The following is a 20044-nucleotide window of genomic DNA, read 5'->3' as shown; positions in this document are numbered from 1 at the left end:
GGCCTGAGCAAGTGAAATCTGCACACCTTTGGGCTATCACATCTGTAGGCCACCTGGCTTAGCCTGCAAACAGCACTCCCCAGAGTGGTTCCTTCTCTTCTCTTCTTCTTCTTCTTTTTTTAATTTATGAAGATGACCAAATTAGAATCAGGTGTTCCAATTTCTTCACTTTCAAAATATATTACCACCCAAACACTGAACTCCACTTCCTAATTTCTTTAGCTTTGCCAAGTGAATCATCAATACAAGTTTTTTGAGGGGCTGTTAAAACTTTACATTGTAATTCAGATTTGTGATTTCTGTATGATCAGTTCTGAAAGCTGCTATTAAAACCACTATGTACAGAGAAAAAAATTTGTGTGTATATATATATATTAAATATATTTTATAAGTTACAAAATAAATAACACTAAAAACAAATGTCAACTTGTTAAGTTCCACTTTGCTGGCCTCTGTCTTTTAAATATAAATATGTATTTTTATAATTATGAATTTAGACTTTTTTCTCCCCTAGATTTTTTGAGCATTCGCCAAGAACTCTCCAATATTATAAATACAGAACCAAGAACTCTGGATTTCCATCACTCATGTTATACAGCACAGAATTCTCATTAAATTTCAGTAGACAAATCAATAGAGCTTCTCTTCCATCCTCTTCATAGTCTATGAAGATTTTTGTGATATATTGTATAGCATTTTCAGTGATTAAATATAGTTTTCAAAAAAATAATAAATCTCTGGATGACTGAATGTTAAGATAATAAAGTAGAGCATTTCTCTTAGTTAATATCTTTAATATTTCTCATGTAGAATATACTATTTTTTCTCCACCAAAATAACAATGTATGTGGAGTCAGAAACATTAATGATTCTAAAAGCACTTCTGAAATCTTAGAGCAGTATCACTACTCTAGTAATACTTGTAATAAAATTAAAATAATCTTAAACATTTCCATAAAGAAATTAGAGGAACCAAGATCCTTGATTTTCCCCCAGGGATGAGAATACCCATACACAATCCCAGAAGCTTCCTTTTTGTTATATCGGGCAATGGGAAAAGCTTGCATCAGAGTGGAATTTAATTCACTCTTTTGGGCTCTAGCAATATCCTCGGGGGGTATTAGACAAAGCTCACTTAACAACACCGTTTCCCCCAAATAGTCCAGAAGATTCTACAAAAACTATTAGATACTCATTTCTAGTTCTGGAGAACTAAATGAGTTACCTCTTGGTGGAATTACCCAGATGGTTTATCCCAGAGATTTTTTCCCTCTAGGACATATCTCATTTCACAAGGAAGAGCTGCTCTGCTGTCAGAGCATTTAAGCCTCTGTATTTCTAGGACATAAAAGTCTACACTGAGATGGAATTAGATTCTTAGGTTGGAAAAGCAGAGAAACAGATGAAGGGAAATCTGGAATTAAAGCCAACAAAAATCTGCAAAACGTGTAGTAGTTGTTTTACTTCCTCTCAGATGGAACCCTTGCTTGCTGTCTTCTTCCGTGGAAATGCAAGTCCCTCAGCAAGGGTTACCAGCGGGCATCCAAAAACGTGCCTCCCCAAACTCAGAGCGAGCGGAAAACTTCTCTGTTGTGCCCCTGCTGAGGTGAAGGCCTCCAACACTTCTTCCTCTTCCAGAAGCACCAGCACTGTCCCTCAAGACTGGGCCAAACATGGCTACGTCTGATCCTTTTCTCGAACTTCTTGTAATCGTTTCTCTAGGCGATCCAACTTGGCAAGATTTTCCTGCAGCAGTTTGCTGTCTGGAACCAGCTGTAAGGCTCTCTCGTAATAAGCTCTTGCAGACACATAGTTTCCCTGTGGGGAAAAAGAGAGACGGCAATTATAGTCTGACCCATCGGAACGCTCTTGGAGAATGGGGAGACTAAGAGACAGACCTTCTTGCCCAGTTTAACAGGAATGTCCTCAGAAGGAAACTCTGTCTGCATGGGTAATTTTATCCTTATCTTTTGGTGCTTTTGGAGAATCCATTTGTTTTAAAGTACCAGGCCAGCTGGAGAATGTGAAGGATAAGAGTTACACCGTAAGGTGAAATGGCAGAAAAACAGATTTTCAATTCTACTAATATATGGTATGAGGCTATCATTTCATAGGGCTCTCATGGGGTTGGTACTATTCCTTAGTAATCAAATGGAGTCATGGCTAGAGATGGGGGGGTTGGGGGGGAAGAGGGAGGGAGGAAAGGGAGGGATGTTTGTGGGAAAATTCAAAAGTAGTGATTAAATAGTTTGGAATCTGCTAGACCTATTTAGTGGTGGAAGTTATTTTAATATCCAACTAACACGGAAGCAATATTTGCCTAATATGGGCTTTAATGTAAATATAAGTTTTTATAAAGTGAAAAGAACTGATAAGAATATGGAGTCAAATTTACCTAAGGTGTGTGACAATATGAACCTGCTGGATCCTCTTAAAGCAGGAAAGAAGGCATAGCGCCCCTGACCTGCTAAAGATACCTGTCACCACCCTCTGTTGGCCCCCATCTGCTTTATTCCATGGCTTTCTAACTGGAAATGACGTGTGCCTGTTCCAGATGGTTCCAGACAAATTAGTCATAATTATTGTTTTCCAGGCCCTTTTCTGCTACTAAATTTTACCTTCCTTATTTGGTTCACCCTCTTTCCCATCTGTGTCCTGCCACGTCTCAGAACTCTGAGTGTTAAGAGTTCTCTTCATTTCCCCACATTTCAATTTGCTCTATTTTATTCTCCATTACAGCTCCATGTGGACAAAAACCACTTACTCTCTGAATTCCCATCACAATTTAAAATAGCATCTCTAAGTGAGAGTTCTATGTAGCAACCAGTAACTAATATTTACTGAATGCATAACTATCCTCCAAAAGAGCTAATGCGTGTTAAGAGCTCAGAGAGGCTGACACAGAGTGAGGCCTCAGTCCAATGCTACCATTGTTGTCATTATTAAACAACCATCCAGGGTTGAGTAAACACCATCCCTTTATTACAGTACTCATTCGTCATACTGGTAAAAAGGAGAGTGGAAATGACGAAAAAGGAAATTGTAACTTTGGGAATCCAGGCTCCGACACATGCACAAATCAGAAAACAATTCTGATCATTAGCCCTGATTCTCATAAGAGGCTAAACAGAATTCTGAAGAGGTGAGACCCTGGATTTGCTTTATTCAATTGTTATTATTTTTCATCAACTCTAGCATTTATCTTCCAAGTATCTTGTGATTTTTACTAGGCTTAGCACACATGTGCAGACAACTGAGTGCTCTCAAAATATGTTTATATTACAGCTGACTTTGCAATTTTTCTGCTGAGAGTCTTCTCTGAATGTAGGCCTCAGCCCGATGCCTTGGCATTTCCTTCTCTGCTTACCAGCTTTCTTTGTCCTTTCACGTAAAATCTACTGCTAGAGTTATCTTCTCTCCCTCAACTTGCTCTTTACTTGATTAAACTGGAAGCCTTGTTTTTTTTTTTTTTTTTTTTTTAATTATATCCCTTGATTCAGTGTCCCCGGTTCTGAGATGCTAAGATAGGGAATCCGAATTACCTAATTTCTAAAAATTTCTATCTAACTCCACATGGCTATTTAAGCTTCCATCAATTACGGTAAATTAAGAATTCAGTTGCTCAGTTGTACTAACCAAATTTCAAGGGCTCAACACGCACATGGGCTAGTGGCTGCTGCCTTTGACAGTGCAGCTATAGAACACTTCTGACACCATGGAGAGTTCCGTACAATGCCACTCAAGAAAATGCACATACAGCAGTACTGAAAATAGTACTTTGTGGTGTGGTCCAGTTGATAGAACTCTTTGATTATAAAGAATGTATTTTAGCCTTTTTGGTCCATCCATTTCATCCTTTATGAAGCTTCATTATAATTATCTTTTATTATCAAGCAGTATAAGAAAGAGACAACTCCCTTCTCATCTCTTCATGCCATGACCTGGCAAAGCCTTATACTAACTTGCAACCTTACCACAGCCCTCGGTACCCTAAGTTTCACCTGGGCTCAGGGAAGGAGAGAAGCCTGGAAAGAGCTAATACCTCCTGACACATACACTACCTGGCAGTGCAAAGAGAAAGATAATGACCGCTCTCTCTTCAGGACCTCATAATAATCTTGCATCCTAATGGTACCATCTAAATGACCATATCCAAACCATGTGCCCGGTCTATATATTTATTCTGGATTGTATCATAATGAATTTGCTGATATTAGATGATTTTTCAATTACAAACATAGCAATTTTATACTGTTCAGCCTAATTCATGATGTTTGCAAAGACGAAAAACTGCATAAACTAATTTTTAATCAGTGTGTTCATTACATTTCAAAATAATACACTCAATAGATCCTTCTTCAATCTCCAGATACCTTTTCAGGGGAAGCACCTCTAAATTTACAGCAATGGATTCACTCGTTAATCTGAGAATTCAATGAACATACTATTCTCCTTGTATTTCCAGACTTTTTGGAAAAGTCTTGAGTGTACTTACTGTACTTTTTTAAAAAAGATATATTTGTGTGTGTGTGTGTGTGTGTGTGTGAGAGAGAGAGAGAGAGAGAGAATATGAGCAGAAGGAGCGGAGGAGAAGGAAAGAGAATCCCAAGCAGACTCCATGCCGAGCTCTGAGCCCAACATGGGACTCAATTTCATAACCCCGAGTTGAAACAAGTCAGCTGCTTAACCAACTTCACCACCCAGGTGTTCCTATTTATTGTACTTTTTAAACTAATAACTGAACCCCACTGCTTTAAATGCGGCCCATGTCATCTAAAAACATATTGAACATAATATTTTAAAATATAACTATTTAATATATTAATTAAATATTTAATATTACGTTACTTTTCTTTCTCTCTATCTCTCCCTCTTCCTTCCTCCTTCCTCCCTCTTTCTTTAATTTCTTAAAAAATATTTTTAATTTTTATCTACTTATTTGACAGAGAGAGAGAGAGAGAGAGAGAGATCGGAAGGGAGAGGTAGAAGCAGACTTCCCCCATAAGCGGGGAGCCTGAAGCTGGGCTCGTTCCCAGGACCCTGGGATCAACCGACTGAGCCACCCAGGTGTCCCCTTTCTTTCTGGTATTTTTTCCCAATGTGATTTATGATCAAGCTTAAGTAAGTTCATATTGCTAGACACCATAGGAGATGATTAAGATCAGAGCTCAGGTTATTCTGCTCTGATAAATGTCCTGTTTATTCCTCTATTAGAGCACAACTCTCAGTCACATTATCCCCTTCCAGCTATGTAATCACAAGTTACCTTTCTGTTTTGTTGTGTTTCTGAGAGTGACCAGTTTCCATTTAATAGTAAATCCTACTGGGCTTTTATTTAAATGCTAATCACTATATTACTGTTTTATTTATTTATTTTTTTTAAAGATTTTATTTATTTATTTGACAGAGAGAAATCACAAGTAGTCGGAGAGGCAGGCAGAGAGAGAGAGGGAAGCAGGCTCCCTGCCGAGCAGAGAGCCCGATGCGGGACTTGATCCCAGGACCCTGAGATCATGACCTGAGCCGAAGGCAGCGGCTTAACCCACTGAGCCACCCAGGCGCCCCTATATTACTGTTTTAATATAAAGACTGATAGAAGCCTGAAAATAGGTTAGCTAAATAAGAGCGATCCTTTAAAAACATGTCAAACCATGGCATCTCTCTGCTCAGAGTCCTCTAAGGACCCCAACACATTCAGCATGGCATAAAAGTAAAAAACCCTGCACTCCCCTTTAAGGCTCTGCATGATCCTGCCCTGTGACTTAATTCTGACTCCAGCTTCTACCATTTCATCTTACTTGCCTCCTCCCCGTTCATCAAACACAGCAGGTACTCTCATACCTCAGGACCGTTGCATATGTTCTTTCCCTGTTTTGCCACATGGCTTTTCCCCTTCAGGTCTCTACTCAAAATCGCTTTTTAAAGTGAGGCCTTCCCTATTTGTGACGACGTGGATGGAACTAGAGGGTATTATGCTTAGCGAAATAAGTCAGTCTGAGAAAGACAACTATCATATGATCTCCCTGATATGAGGAAGTGGAAATGCAATGTTGGGGACTTAGGGGGGGGCTAGGAAAAGAATAAATGAAACAAGATGGGATTGGGAGGGAGACAAACCATAAGTGACTCTTTAATCTCACAAAACAAACTGAGGGTTGCTGGGGGGAGGGGGGTTGAGAGAAGGGGGGTGGGGTTATGGACATTGGGGAGGGTACGGGCTATGGTGAGTGCTGTGACGTGTGTAAACCTGGCAATTCAGATCTGTACCCCTGGGGCTAATAATACATTATATGTTTATGAAAAAAATAATAATTAAAAAAAATAAATAAAAAATAAAGTAGACCTTCCCTAACCACCTTAATTTTAAATTTCAGCCCTTACTCCATGGTACTTCCTATCCCCGTTCTCTTTTTTCTCCATAGCACTATGATATATTTTACATATAGATGTATGTATGGATGTGTTTATTGCCTATCTCTTTTACTAAATGTTAGCTCCATGAAGACAGAAAGTTCTGTCTTACTTACTTAGTGTTCTATTCCCAGTGCCTGAAGAAAGAGTACTTGGCCCATCACATGCACATCACATGTCAAATGACTGGATGAATGAATGAATGATAGTGAATCTTTGAGTTCATTACTTATAGGCAGGAGCCTTCCCAAGGGTCATTTTTGATGATTCACTCAAAGATAGCTTTTCCTTTTGGAAAAACAAAAAACAAACCCACAAATAAACAACCTTGCATTTCAGTAAATGATTAGGGAGTAAAAGATACATTAGGTACAGGAAATAATAAAGTAATATTTAAAGTAACACTGTACTCTTGACCATGAGTTAAGCTGTAGGACAATGAGGTCCAGGAAGCCCCAACAAGGGGCAGATTTTATTTGCTGTATGATGATACCTCTCTTAGGTACACATGGTTTTCTTTATGTTCAATAAAATCATGCAATATAATTTTTATAGACTTAGTTTTCAAATGACTTCATGATATTCAATATTTGGATAAAACAAAGTGAACATAATCTGTGCTGATTTCCCTTTTAAACATATAAGGCTTTTGATCTTTAAATAATTCAAAGAGGGAATTAACAATATTTTCTCAATCTTTTGAGAGAAGACAGAAAGAGAAAATGGAAAGAAAAAACCAAATCCCTTGGAAATGAATTATTCTCCTACCTTGATGTGTTCGATTCCACCCATGTTCATCCATGCCTGTGCTTGATCTGGATTTAGCTCCACGGCAGCTTTATAGCTCTAAATATACAAAAAACATTTTCAGGTTGAGAAAGGAGAACCCATGTTTAATGCTACAGGACTGTGGAAATCACTTTCTTCCTATGTGAGAATGTAAACGGTTAACACAATGAAACCAGACACTACTAGCTCACAGGTGTTCCCGTTTATTTGAGTTATGTTTCAAAACTGATGACTGGGAAGTGGAGGAAACCGAAATGTGTAATTTGCTCATGGAGACTGAGGATGCCCACAGGGAATCCAGGTGATTTTATTATAGTGCAGCATTTCTCACTGGCCTTGACCCGCAAGAAAAATCTTTTGGATTTTTTGCTATAAATGGAGTTTGTAAGAATATACTTTTTCAATGATCACAGAATCTTTTAGAATCTTTTCCTATGTAGCTCAGCCCTTTCACAGTATCACTGGACTGGTTATTCAGCCTATACTGAAATCCTTGCAGTGACAGGATGCTCATTCCTTCCTTGAGGACATCTATCTTCCTAGGGGATAGTTTTAATCATTAAAAAGCCTTCCTTTATCTTCTGCCACAGGTCTTCATATGTCTCAAGAGAATTACTTCTCTCTCAAATATCTCTTTTGGTCTGGAAATGTGTATCCCATTAAATGTAGCATCTGTGAGGCATACTGGTAATATATTTTTTTTAAAGATTTTATTTATTTATTTCACACAGAGAGAGAGATCACAAGTAGGCAGAGAAGCAGGCAGAGAAAGAAAAGGGAGAAGCAGGCTCTCTGCTGAGCAGAGGGCCCGATGCAGGGCTCGATCCCAGGACCCTGAGATCATGACCTGAGCCAAAGGCAGAGGCTTAACCCACTGAGCCACCCAGGTGCCCCAATACTGGTAATATTTTGCATGTTGTTTTATATCACCACTGGGTCTTAATTTAAGAGTGGTCACCTTAAATAAAGCTAATGACTATGAGTGTTGCTTTCAATTACAAAGCTAAGTATCTGTGTGTCTATTTTAATGCTCTTTGCTATTTTCACTGATGAACAGCTTCATAAAGCAAACAGAATCTGGTCTATCCCTCCTCCTGTTTTAAGAGAAACAAGCAAATAACAAGAAACTACACTTCTAAAGAGCTGGTAAAATAAACCTGAAGAATGTGTCTCTTAGGTTAATTTATATCAACAGCGATGAGAGTGTAGGGTAGAAAATAAGAAACTGGATTCAAATCCCAGCTCCATCTCTCACCCTCTGTGACCTTGAACAAGATACATAACCTCTGAGTCTCAGTTTATAAAACTATAAAATGGAGACAATGACCATAGCTTTCTTATATGACTATTGAGAAGATCAAATTACTTAATATGTGTAAATCATAAATAAAAATGCTACTCATAGCCCTATTCCTATCTGTCATAGATCTAGCCATTTTATTTATTAATTGATTGGCTGATTGATTTTAAGTAGACTTCACACCCAGTGTGGAGCCCAATGTGGAGCTTGAACTCACAACCCTGAGATCAAGAATTGAGCTGAGATCAAGAATTGGATGCTTAACTGACTGAGCCACCCAAGCACCCAAGTTTAGTCCCTTTAAAATGATTACCTGATTTATAGTTAAAGCAACTAGAAAATACATTTGTTTTCAATACAATGTATAAGATATAGATACCAGATAACTTCATAATTAAATTACATATTCATTAAATTGTTATTTTAAAATGCTCACATGTTACGGTATTGAAAATGTTCACAGGGCAAGGGGTCTGGGCAGCTCAGTTAATTAGGTGTCTGACCCCTGATTTCAGCTCAGGTCATGATCTCAGGGTCTTGCGATTGAGCCTCTGTGCTCAGGGGGTTGTCTGCTTCTCCTCTCCCTCTCTCTTTGCCCCTCCCCCTGCTTGAGCACTCTCTCTCTCTAAAATACATGAATAAAGCTTTTTAAAAAATGTTCACAGGGCACAGAAAAATACGCAATTTCCCCTTCAAATATGCCACTGTTTTAAGAGTTTATGTTCAAGTTAGTTTTCCCAAATATCTTTACCTGTTTCTGAATATTTTGAAAGGCACTGTTTGTTTCTATAACATTTTTATTTGTTTGGAATATCTTTTTGATTTCAAACTATGTACAAATTTTATGAGAACTGTAAATACTGAATGCCTCTAAGACACAAGGCATTATGTTTTAGAACATGGAAGGAAGCAGTCCCTTTATACAAGCAGTCCAATCTAACTGGGGAGCAGGCACTGTGCACAGAGGATTGGGGGCAGGGTTCAGGGAAGGAGGAGAGAATAGGGAGAGTAAAATGATGCCTAACAATACAATGTAATATATGATACTTTCAAATGACTTGTAGAGATGGTATATGTAAAAGTTCACAGGAAACAAGGATACTGGGAGAAAGCAAGATCCAGATGGGCTTCCAGAGGGAGGAAGACTATGTGTTACTGGATGAGATGGAATCTTGTGAGGAATTGAGGGGATGTGTGGAAATGTCAAAGCTATTTAGATACTCATCTAGATGGACTAGAGGGTTACTGCTGGCCAAAAGAGAGAGTGAGAGAGGCAGAGTGAGAGACTAACTGAGGGAATAATGTGGCATTGCTTCAAACATCAAGTTAAAGGTGGTAATTCAGAAAATAATGCAGAGATACTGCAGATCTCTGAATAGTTAAAAAAATAGTCAATTATACAAACTAAACGTGTAACATCATGGCCATTAATCAAAAAATTCACTCCATAAATATGCCAGTGATCTTAAATTTTACTGTATATGCTTCTGTAAAGATTGAGTACTAATTTTAATCTCTTAATTTAATAATATCATTTGATTCAGTGTTTATACCTCAAAAGCTTTATCCAGAAGATTCTGCTCTCTTAGTTGGTTTCCTTTTGTGAAAAAAAGTTCAGATACAACTTTTGGGTCCTTTGGTTTCAGCTGGAGAGCTTTGTCGATAGCATCAAGTGCCTGCCAACAGGTTTGAAAGGAAGACAGAATGTAGATGAGATGAAGAAAAACTAACTTAAAAGATAACATTTATACTTTTTGTCCTTAAGTATTAGCTGGTGCGGTAAATGACAATCAAAACACATTCTTCATTCTCTCTGATATTCTCACTGAGAAATAATGTGGCCCTGACAAAATAATTTTCCTATACTCCAGGGTTTTCATTTGCACTGTGACAATGACATGTCCCTGACCAGTTCACAGGGAAGTGAGTGATAAAGATGAAAGAAAACAAGACCTGGGGTCAGGTGATTTACCCTGCCTGTATCCATCTGGACCACTCCAAACACAGCCTCCTCTTAGGTCCCTGGTACCCACTCTGCACCCCCCAGCACCCACTGCCCCACTCCCTGCAGCTAGGGATCCTTCAGAGCACAAATTCCACCATGTCGCTCTTCTCCTTAAAAGCCCAAGGCTTCTCCAAGGATAAAAAATAAAACCTTTGCCCTGGTCCTGAGCCCTGTGCCCCATATCCATTTTCGAAACTGCTATTTGTGGCTGCAGTCCGCAGCCTCAGAAAACAATTCCAGCCTTGGTTCTAACCAAGGTTCTAACTTGCTGTTCTAAGCATCCCTTAAGATACCATTTAGTATTTGATATTAAGTCTCTTTGGAGAGGAGAATCTGGGTTGCCTGAATTGGCAAAATCGGTTACTATTCTAAAAGCATGTCTGTTCCAATGACATAAAAATTGGAAGGGTGACTACTAAGGTCTTTGGGCAACTTACAAAGTGAAGAAAAGTAACCCTCTAGTCCATCTAGATGAGTATCTAAATAGCTCCCTTTGAGAAGGTTCTAGTGCTGCGGCTTCCCGGTAAATCTGCAGAGCTTCATCATACCGGCCTGTGTTATAATACAGCGCTCCCAAAGGTGATAATAGCTCTGCTTTGCGTGCCACCTGCAGGGCTCTGAGTTTTAAGAAAGGTGAACTGAAATTCTCATAGGTACATTTGTCTCCAGCAAACTCTGTGACCATTATCTTATACAGTGCCCTGCTCCCTTTATGCCCATCCCTCAGATTTGCCATTTGCTGCTGCCACAGGGCCTTTGCATATACTTTAACTGGCCTGCAATGCTTTTCACTGCCCCCCTTCATCTAGTAACACCTATTTATCATTCAGCATTAACCTTCATATCACTCCACAGGGAACCTAATCTTTCAGATCACTCAGGTCCCTGATAACATGCTTGTTAGGACCATGACACTCTTCATGACATTACTGAGCATAGCTATAATTCTACATTTGTTTTTGATTGCTTATTTAATCTTGGTTTCCTCTTCTTCTATAAACTCCATTGGGACAAAGCTGATTTTTTTGGTTTTTCTTATAGTACTTTATTCCTGGTACCTACCACAGAGGCTGGCATATATAAGGCATTCCATAAGTATTTACTGAATCGCTCCATAAATTCAAGTCACATAACTTTTCAAATGGAGATAAACAATAATAGTTGAAATACAAGGTCACTGACCTGTATAAAGACTGCTATAAGGATTCTATAAATAATGTATTTGAAGGAACATAGAAAATGATGAAACATACAAATGTTAGTCTATATCTAGTTAGGTGAAAACAAATTGAGATACTATCACATAAAATCTTTAGACCAAAAATGAACCAAGAAAGTATTGTTTCAATACTTTGAATTTGGGGGTAACTGTGAAAAGCATCCGTAAGATAGGATATGCCAATGGATGACATTCAAGATTGCTCAGCCTCATAAATGTGCAGACTGGAGAATCATTCAGGCACACCTCATTTCCTACCTGTGAATCCAAACAATTCCAGTGTGCTCCCTACCTTGTCGTGGAGCTCCTGCTTGCTGTAGATTGCTGACAACAGGCGGTAGCACTCAAGGCATCCGTTCTCTTCTGACACAATGTGGTTGGTCATCTTCTCAGCTTCTTTTGTCTGACCCATCACAGCCAAAACCTGAGCCTGCAAAACCACATTGAACTGGCTTAGGAGACACTGGTATCACCTCATCAAACAAAGCATTTCTGAAGAAAGGCATTCCAGAGACACTCCAGAAAAAAAATGCTTAGCATCTATTTGCAACTCAGAGAATTCCCACAGTGTACAGGTGTAAAATTTTGTTTGTTTGTTTATTTATTTATTTCGGCATATGCATGCACTGTGTGTGAATAGCAGGGACACCAAAGACATCAACAAAATGACTTGACTTTTTAAAAAATTCAACTATCTCAAAAGAAATTATTTCATATGGTTTCAACAGGATGTCATGTTTACAAAAAGATAACAAGTTTGATTTATTGCAGATCTAAAGAAGAGTAGCAAAAATGCACATTTCCAAAAACTGAAATTAAAAATATTGCTGATTATTAATTTCTTCAATTTGAGAACCATGCTCTAGCTATGTTAGAGAATGCCCTTGTTCTTAGAACTATATGCTTAAATATTTAGAAATAAAGGGCGGGGTGCCCGGGTGGCTCAGTTGGTTATGCGTGTGCCTTTGGCTCAGGTCATGACCTCAGGGTACTGGGATTGAGCCCCGCATCTCCCTCTCCCTGTCAAATAAATAAAATCTAAAAAAAAAAAAAAAGAAAGAAAGGCATGAGATCTGTAACTTCTGTATGGCTCACAAAAAAAATTAAACGTATTAATACTAAGCATCTGCACACATAAATATGCACATATGTACTTATGTGGATGCATACACACATACATACATGATAAATTCATCAAAAAGCTAAAAATGGACAGATCTGGGTGAAAGGGGATACATGAGCTATTCAGTAAATCAAAAACTTAAAAAACTTTTTTGGTGTATACGCCTTTGGTGAATGGCTCCCACACTGGCTATATGGGTATTCAGAAAATGGATCTATGGTAGTGCTCTAGTTGTAATTCTGGGGCTTCTGACCCAGCTCCCTGCACGGCACACTGCATGTCCAGCTCATCTCTTTCGCCAACGCACTCACCAGGGCCAGGCGGAGCTCCCTTTGAGAAGGTTCTAGTGCTGTGGCTTCCCGGTAAATCTGCAGAGCTTCATCATACCGGCCTGTGTTATAATACAGCGCTCCCAAAGGTGATAATAGCTCTGCTTTGCGTGCCACCTGCAGGGCTCTGAGTTTTAAGAAAGGTGAACTGAAATTCTCATAGGTACATTCTGAAAGCTTGAAACGCAGGTTTAAGGAGGACAGTCCTTGGTTTGACACTCTCCAATGTGGTCTCTGTTTTTATAATCAAGAAGACTGTTTTTAAAACAGTCTTGCCACCCTCTAACTATAAGAATATCTCTAGTGACCTCACCATATGGAGACTGAGCTCCAAGGATCTTTCCCACTGATGGTGATAGGCTGGTTCCCATGCATGCACGGTCTGCCCCCCATATCCATTTTCGAAACTGCTGTTTGTGGCTGCAGTCCGCAGCCTCAGAAAACAATTCCAGCCTTGGTTCTAACCAAGGTTCTAACTTGCTGTTCTAAGCATCCCTTAAGATACCATTTAGTATTTGATATTAGTCTCTTTTGGAGAGGAGAATCTGGGTTGTCCGAATTGGCAAAATCGGTTACTATTCTAAAAGCATGTCTGTTCCGATGACATAAAAATTGGAAGGGTGACTACTAAGGTCTTTGGGCAACTTACAAAGTGAAGAAAAGGAACTTTACCGTTTGTACCATTCTTCAGCGGCACTGTTGTCTCCCAAGGACCTGTAGAGCCTCCCCAGATTCACCATGGCCACATGATGACTTGGGCTGAGTGTAATGGCCTGTTGGTAATGGGCCACTGCCTTCTCTGGAGAGCCTGTAGCCAGGGGTGGTTGGTGAGAGCAGAGCATGTCTTAATTATACAACACACGAGGCTCTTCAATTTCTCTTCTGATGTATATCATTCTTCTTCATATTACTGAGTCATACCATCAATTATTCAGTTTGTAAATGAGCTTGCATTTTGGCTTCGTCTCCTTGCCACTGTGTAGCTTTGGATCATTTTACTATTCATTCCCAGTTCCAAGGAAATCAATAATTAAAAAAAAGCAATAAAACCTAAAATCTGCTTTTTTCTTAATGTCTAACATTTTAGCCCAAGTGTTTTCTGGCCTTTGCCCTAGCTAATATGATGTTTTGAGATTATCTGTGACTGTTGTTTATATAAGATACTGTTATGTCTCATTATATGAAAAAATAGATAGGCTATTATAGAAAAAAAAAAACAAAAAAACAAAAAACTGTCCTGAAACTATTTCTAAGCGTTGGTTTCAATTACTCTACCACAACATAGTAATCAGGGCACTGCTTTATCTTTTTTAAAATCAGACATCTTTGTTAAATGGTATTTATGTAATGGGACTTTTTAAAAAAAAAAAAAAAAGTAATAATGCCACCTTGCATTTGTTTTAAAGATTTTTTATTTATTTATTTGACAGAGATTATAAGTAGGCAGAGAGGCAGGCAGAGAGAGGGGGGGAAGCAGGCTCCACGCTGAGCAGAGAGCCCAATGCGGGGCTTGATCCCAGGACCCTGGGATCATGACCTGAGCCGAAGGTAGAGGCTTTAACCCACTGAGCCACCCAGGCACCCCACCACCTTGCATTTGTTTAATGCATTATACAGCTTAAAATATTTTAATTAAATGATCTTTACAGGTTTTTTTTTTTTTAAAGATTTTATTTACTTGACAGACAGAGATCACAAGCAGGCAGAGAAGCAGGCAGAGAGAGAGAGGAGGAAGCAGGCTCCCTGCTGAGCAGAGAGCCCGATGCAGGGCTCCATCCCACGACCCTGGGATTATGACCTGAGATGAAGGCAGAGGCTTTCACCCACTGAGCCACCCAGGCGCCCCATCTTTACAGGTATTTTTGACACAATTTAGCTGCCTTTAAAAAAAAAAAGGATTAATTAATTTGAGAGAGAGAGCGAGAGAGCGAGTGAGCGCGTGCACGCATGAGCATGTGAGCTGGGTGAAGAGCAGAGGGAGAGGGAGAAGCGGACTCTGCACTGAGCATGGAGTCCAGTGTGGGGCTTGATCTCAGGATGCTGAGATCATGACCTGAGTTGAAATCAAGAGTTGGCCACTTAACCTCCTGGGCCACCCAGGTGCCCCTATTTAGATGCCTTTTGCTACCCTTTAGCTGTGTCTTGGTACTTAAGAGGTATTAAAAAAATATATCAAGGTATTGCTTTAAAGCTATAGACACTAAAGCGTAAAGGGCACTTAAGAGACCTGAAAAAAATCCCAGGGCAACTGAGGATGAAGACCAGAACTAGAACTAGAATCAAGCTTCTGGTGAGATTCCCCAAAGAAGCTTCCTCGTGAAATTACATCTAAGTGACTGAACTATAGAACGGTCTGAAGTCCTAGATGAAATGGAATGTTTATGACCCGCAGACACGTTCTCAAGTGCACCTTCTTTGAATGGATGTCTGCAGCATAAAGATTTTATGTCTGTGTAGATCTATGTACAGTTCACTAGTAATAGGGAGAATTTCTACCAGTACAAAATACATGACTATGAAGGAAGTGGCAGGAAGATATACAGGATAGCCAGTGGGATTTTTAGGGGAGTAGCACTGTTTGTTGTTGAGGTAGAAGGAAGAGGGAAGACCAGATCAACAAGGGGTCTCTTCCAGTTTTTATATCTTCAGGACACCTAATGTATTAGTGTGTTGCTAAGAAACCAGCAGGTGGCACTACAAAACTAAATATAAGGGGCATTTCCTAGGAGTTTTGGAATGTAAATTTACATTTTATTAAACAGAAATGTTTCAGATATACTAGAAAATAAAAACCCATTTGAGTATTCATACTGACAAAATAATTAAAATAATTTTATCACAAGGAAGATAGCCTAACAGTCAATGAGAATAGAATGGTGCTTTTGTATTAAATTCAACTACCTTTTGATTCCTTATAAGTATTCATAGCGTGTCAAAAGTAGATGGGACACAAATCATAAAGAAAACAGAATCCCTGCCCAGTAAAGTTTTGCATTAAATAAGATGGAGTAAGTATATTTTATATAGCACCTGTCATGTAAGAGCACTCTATCAATAATAATAATAATATAGTTTCTGTAATCTACATCAAGTAAAGAATGATGGAACAATTCTGGAGCCTTTTTAAAATCAGGCATACAGAAGTATTTTCCATCTGCTGGTAAGTAGATTCAGAGGCAAGCCGTGTATCATTGCTGAGGACTGTTTCATCATCATAGATTTATGGACTTGTCTAAATGATACTCAAAAGCCTGCTACTCATTAAATCAGCAAGTATTCTGATATGCAGGTAGTTTTTCTGAGTGCTATACAAACTGGGTGGATTTTACTGAGCCGAACTTGAAGACTTAGAGAAATGATAGCCCCACGGTACAATGGGATGGTCAATGGTGTGAGTTTCCTGCCAAGCCCAGTGAATGTTACTTAAGAGAAATCATTTGGGTGGTTGCCATTTTGTTTGATAGATAGTATTATCTCATCTCAATGGAACAGATTCTCTTTAATTTCACTCACCAGTATCAACTAAGAAAACCCCATAGTTGTTGTGTAAGTCTGAGCTGTCCGGACAGTTCTTTATTCCAGCCAGGTATATCTCCTCAGCCTCCTTAAATCTCTCCTTTAAAAGAGAATAAAGGAGAATAAATGAGAAAGTTCAAAATAACAACAACAACAACAACAAAAAACTGAACAACAGAATAGGAAAGGTAAGTAACCAATTTACTGAGCATCTATTGTGTAACAGGCACCAAGATCAAACACTACATATTTTGAATTAAAGTCAGTGCCAATGGCACAAATTCCTACAATTCATATTCATTCCTATTTAGTTCCTTTGGGGCAAACAAGCAGATATTTACTAAGAAAGACATCTAGAAGGACTTGCCCTGCAACTGGAAAAAGCCTCAAATAGTTGTTTGACTGGTATGCTTTCCACCCCAGTAACTCTGTGTGAAAATGAGTGACAGACACATCCATAGAGGAATATCTTGAGAGGTGACAATCTGGGAGCCAAGGAGTCCCGGGACATCCATCTAACAGCTGCACTTGGCAGAGCTAACGCTCTCTTTACACACACTGCATGGTTTATTTGGGGAGGTTTTTGAGGAAAGGAAGAGACTGATGCCAATTACAGGAGGGACTGGCCTTGACCTTTCTTTAATCAAAATAGTTCTAGAGTCCACCCAACTGTGTGCTGCTTCTTTTAGTCAACCTGTGTTTTCATTTCAGAGCCAAATCCTCCAATAGGAATATACTTCTCTCCAAAGGCAGACCTCCAACTCTTATTACTGTGGCAAGGCCCAGATCAACTGCCACATCTTCCTAATTGTCCTGCTCTTCTTCTAAAGATTTGCTTTAGCACACTAGTAATTCTGAACTAGCTATTAGGTACATTTTTCACAGGGTTACACATTCTTTCACAATATAGAAGGTAAAACCTACTTAATGAATCAAAGCTACCCAGGTCCTAACAATTACTCATGAGTAAACAATTTCACAGTTTCCTGGTACTGCTGGGAAGGTCAGGTAAAAGGAAATAATCAGGCATAAAGCACACAGCAACTTTTCCTTTAATATGCTCTGAGGGTAGGCATTTTCCATAATTTTATCACATTTACTACTATTAAGTATTCAACCAGACACACACAAAGGGAATGTACAGCATCAATTTTCTCAGATGTGACCCTTTGGCTTGTGAATAAAAAATGCACTGAGCCTTGTGTTATAAGCCAAAGAGCTTCCATTTGATTTGACCCAGAAAAGTAAAGACACTTGACTCTCTGTGGAAGGACCACTGTCATTTCTTTGAAACTTTATTTACTTATTTGTTTATTTGAGAGAGAGAGAGAGAGAGAAAGCACATGTGCACAAGCGTCCAAACATGAGTTGGTGGGGGGGAGAGAATCTTCAAGCAGACTGCATTCCAGAGCCTGACGACGCAGCGCTCAATCCTACATCTCCAAGATTATGACCTGAGCTGAAATCAAGAGTTACTTAATGAATTAATGAAGAGACACTTAATGAATTAAGCTGCTCAGGTGCCCCTAAGGCCATCTCTTCGAATCCACACATTTAAGTACCATTTAGGAAACAAGATGTAGTTTGAATTTGGCAAATTTCACCTATTTGAATTACAAAGCCACAGTCCAGCGAAAATGGAGATCCATTCGATTGCCAAACAGAGTCTAATTTAGGAAAATTAAAGAATAAAAACCTCAAATCTCAAAATAATCTTTTCAATCTATTAAAGGGAAGAAAAACTTTATGAAGCTATCATTCACTGCAGGACCAACAAATTTGTGTATGTGTGTTTAGAGATAGGCAGGACATAAATTATTAAGACTCTAATCATATTAATAGCTACCAAGTACCACTGCATACTTCTCATTTACTCATTCACTGAGGACATGTTTACTGCAAGGCCTACAGAAAGTGTGGCACAGCGATGAAGCAATGGGCTGCCAGTGCATGACTATGTGCATTGGGATGCCAGTCCCACAATTTACTATCTATGTGACCTCACTTTTCTACGTGTCTAGTTGTAAAATAGGATAACAGTAGTACCTATCGCATAGGGTTGTTGTATTAAATGGATCAAAACATGTAAAGCACGTAGAACAATGCTCAGCACACAGCCCTTTATCACGTTAGACATATCCTTGTTACGATCATTAGTTAGTGTTAGCATTATTACTGTATCACTAGGAGACAGATACCAAAAACAGGGAGATGAAGAGAACAAAATACTTCTATCAGGAGCTCAAAAACGAGTGAACTAATAAATACAACCCAATGACAGCAGTGTTTTAAAAAGGGAAGTACAGCTTCTCTTAAGCTCAGGAGTCCTAGAGTGGCTCCTGCGGCCCCATGAGGAGTCGTGGCCCTGTCCGAGTAGCCAGGTGTCTCAAGTTCCTTTCCTACAAGAGCTCTTCAGTTGGCTTTAAATGAGAAATAATTAACTAACCCAGGTGTTTTTTCCTTTTAACTTTTCTTAATCATCTTCTGAAACAGAGTTTAATAAACACCTCATATCCTAGAGGCAACCAGAAAAAGAACACCTGGCTAATCCAAAGCTGGGGTGTCAGCTCCTAGAGATCTCAAGTTTCCTGTGTTACCATTTCACAAGTGTTACTGTTCGATTTTAATGTCACCTTTGTCTTAAAAGGATCAAATTCTCTATACTATATGGTGCTTTTAAAAACACACTAACATAGTCATGGTAAAATCAAAACTTCAAAAAAAAAAACAACAAACCTAACCCCACCCAACTATTAAAAATACAATGGATGAGATTTTCAGCCAAGAAAATAAAAGAATATTAGAGCTGGAAAGAGTAATACTTTATATTTATAAATAAATAGAAATATACTAAAAAGACACTAATTTGCCACCATTTTTAACTCATGAAGAAACTTAGGCACAAAGTGGCTAAGAGAAATGGCCCATATCTTATAGCTACAAGGGAAGAGGGAAGAGAATTTAGGCTTTTGGTGGACAGGGAACTGAATAAGCCCTGCATAAAAGCAGTATTTCTGGCAATAATGGTGTCTCTGGCATCAAAAGAAACAATTACACTTTTGGATATCCATCTGTCCTGTCCACAGCTATTTTGTGAGCACCATACATGTGCCAAGTACGCAGGGGAGACAGAAGAGTGAACAAGACCGACACAATCCTGCCAGGAGAGTCGAGTGGGATGCAGAGAGGAAGACGGCATCGCAATGTACTGTCACAGTGTCATGAGGGGGGAACCACAAGGGCAGCCAGTAGTGACACTAAGACCTGGGGTGAGATAGCTCCTCGACACCTGTCATGATCCAAATGCCCAAGAATGCTGGATGCATTACCTCCAGCAGCTGTAGAACACAAA

General features: G+C 39.1%; 1 protein-coding gene across 2 annotated transcripts in view; it reads right to left on the bottom strand.

Annotated features, from left to right (window-relative positions):
* Window positions 1-480: 480 nt before the first annotated feature.
* The window catches only part of TMTC1 (transmembrane O-mannosyltransferase targeting cadherins 1), a 266298-nt gene continuing 246734 nt past the window's right edge, over window positions 481-20044 (bottom strand). For both annotated transcript variants that reach the window (XM_059402726.1, XM_059402727.1), the window contains 7 exons: window positions 16690-16792; window positions 13849-13984; window positions 13159-13303; window positions 12017-12154; window positions 10054-10176; window positions 7180-7257; window positions 481-1818 (listed from right to left, as the gene is read on the bottom strand). In XM_059402726.1, the coding sequence (XP_059258709.1) occupies window positions 1678-1818; window positions 7180-7257; window positions 10054-10176; window positions 12017-12154; window positions 13159-13303; window positions 13849-13984; window positions 16690-16792 (864 nt within the window). In that variant the 3' untranslated portion in view covers window positions 481-1677. The remainder of the gene's footprint in view (window positions 1819-7179; window positions 7258-10053; window positions 10177-12016; window positions 12155-13158; window positions 13304-13848; window positions 13985-16689; window positions 16793-20044) is intronic.

Source organism: Mustela nigripes, chromosome 6, assembly GCF_022355385.1.
Source record: "Mustela nigripes isolate SB6536 chromosome 6, MUSNIG.SB6536, whole genome shotgun sequence".
Classification (NCBI taxonomy): Eukaryota; Metazoa; Chordata; class Mammalia; order Carnivora; family Mustelidae; genus Mustela; species Mustela nigripes.
This window is presented reverse-complemented; position numbering and strand designations above follow the sequence as displayed.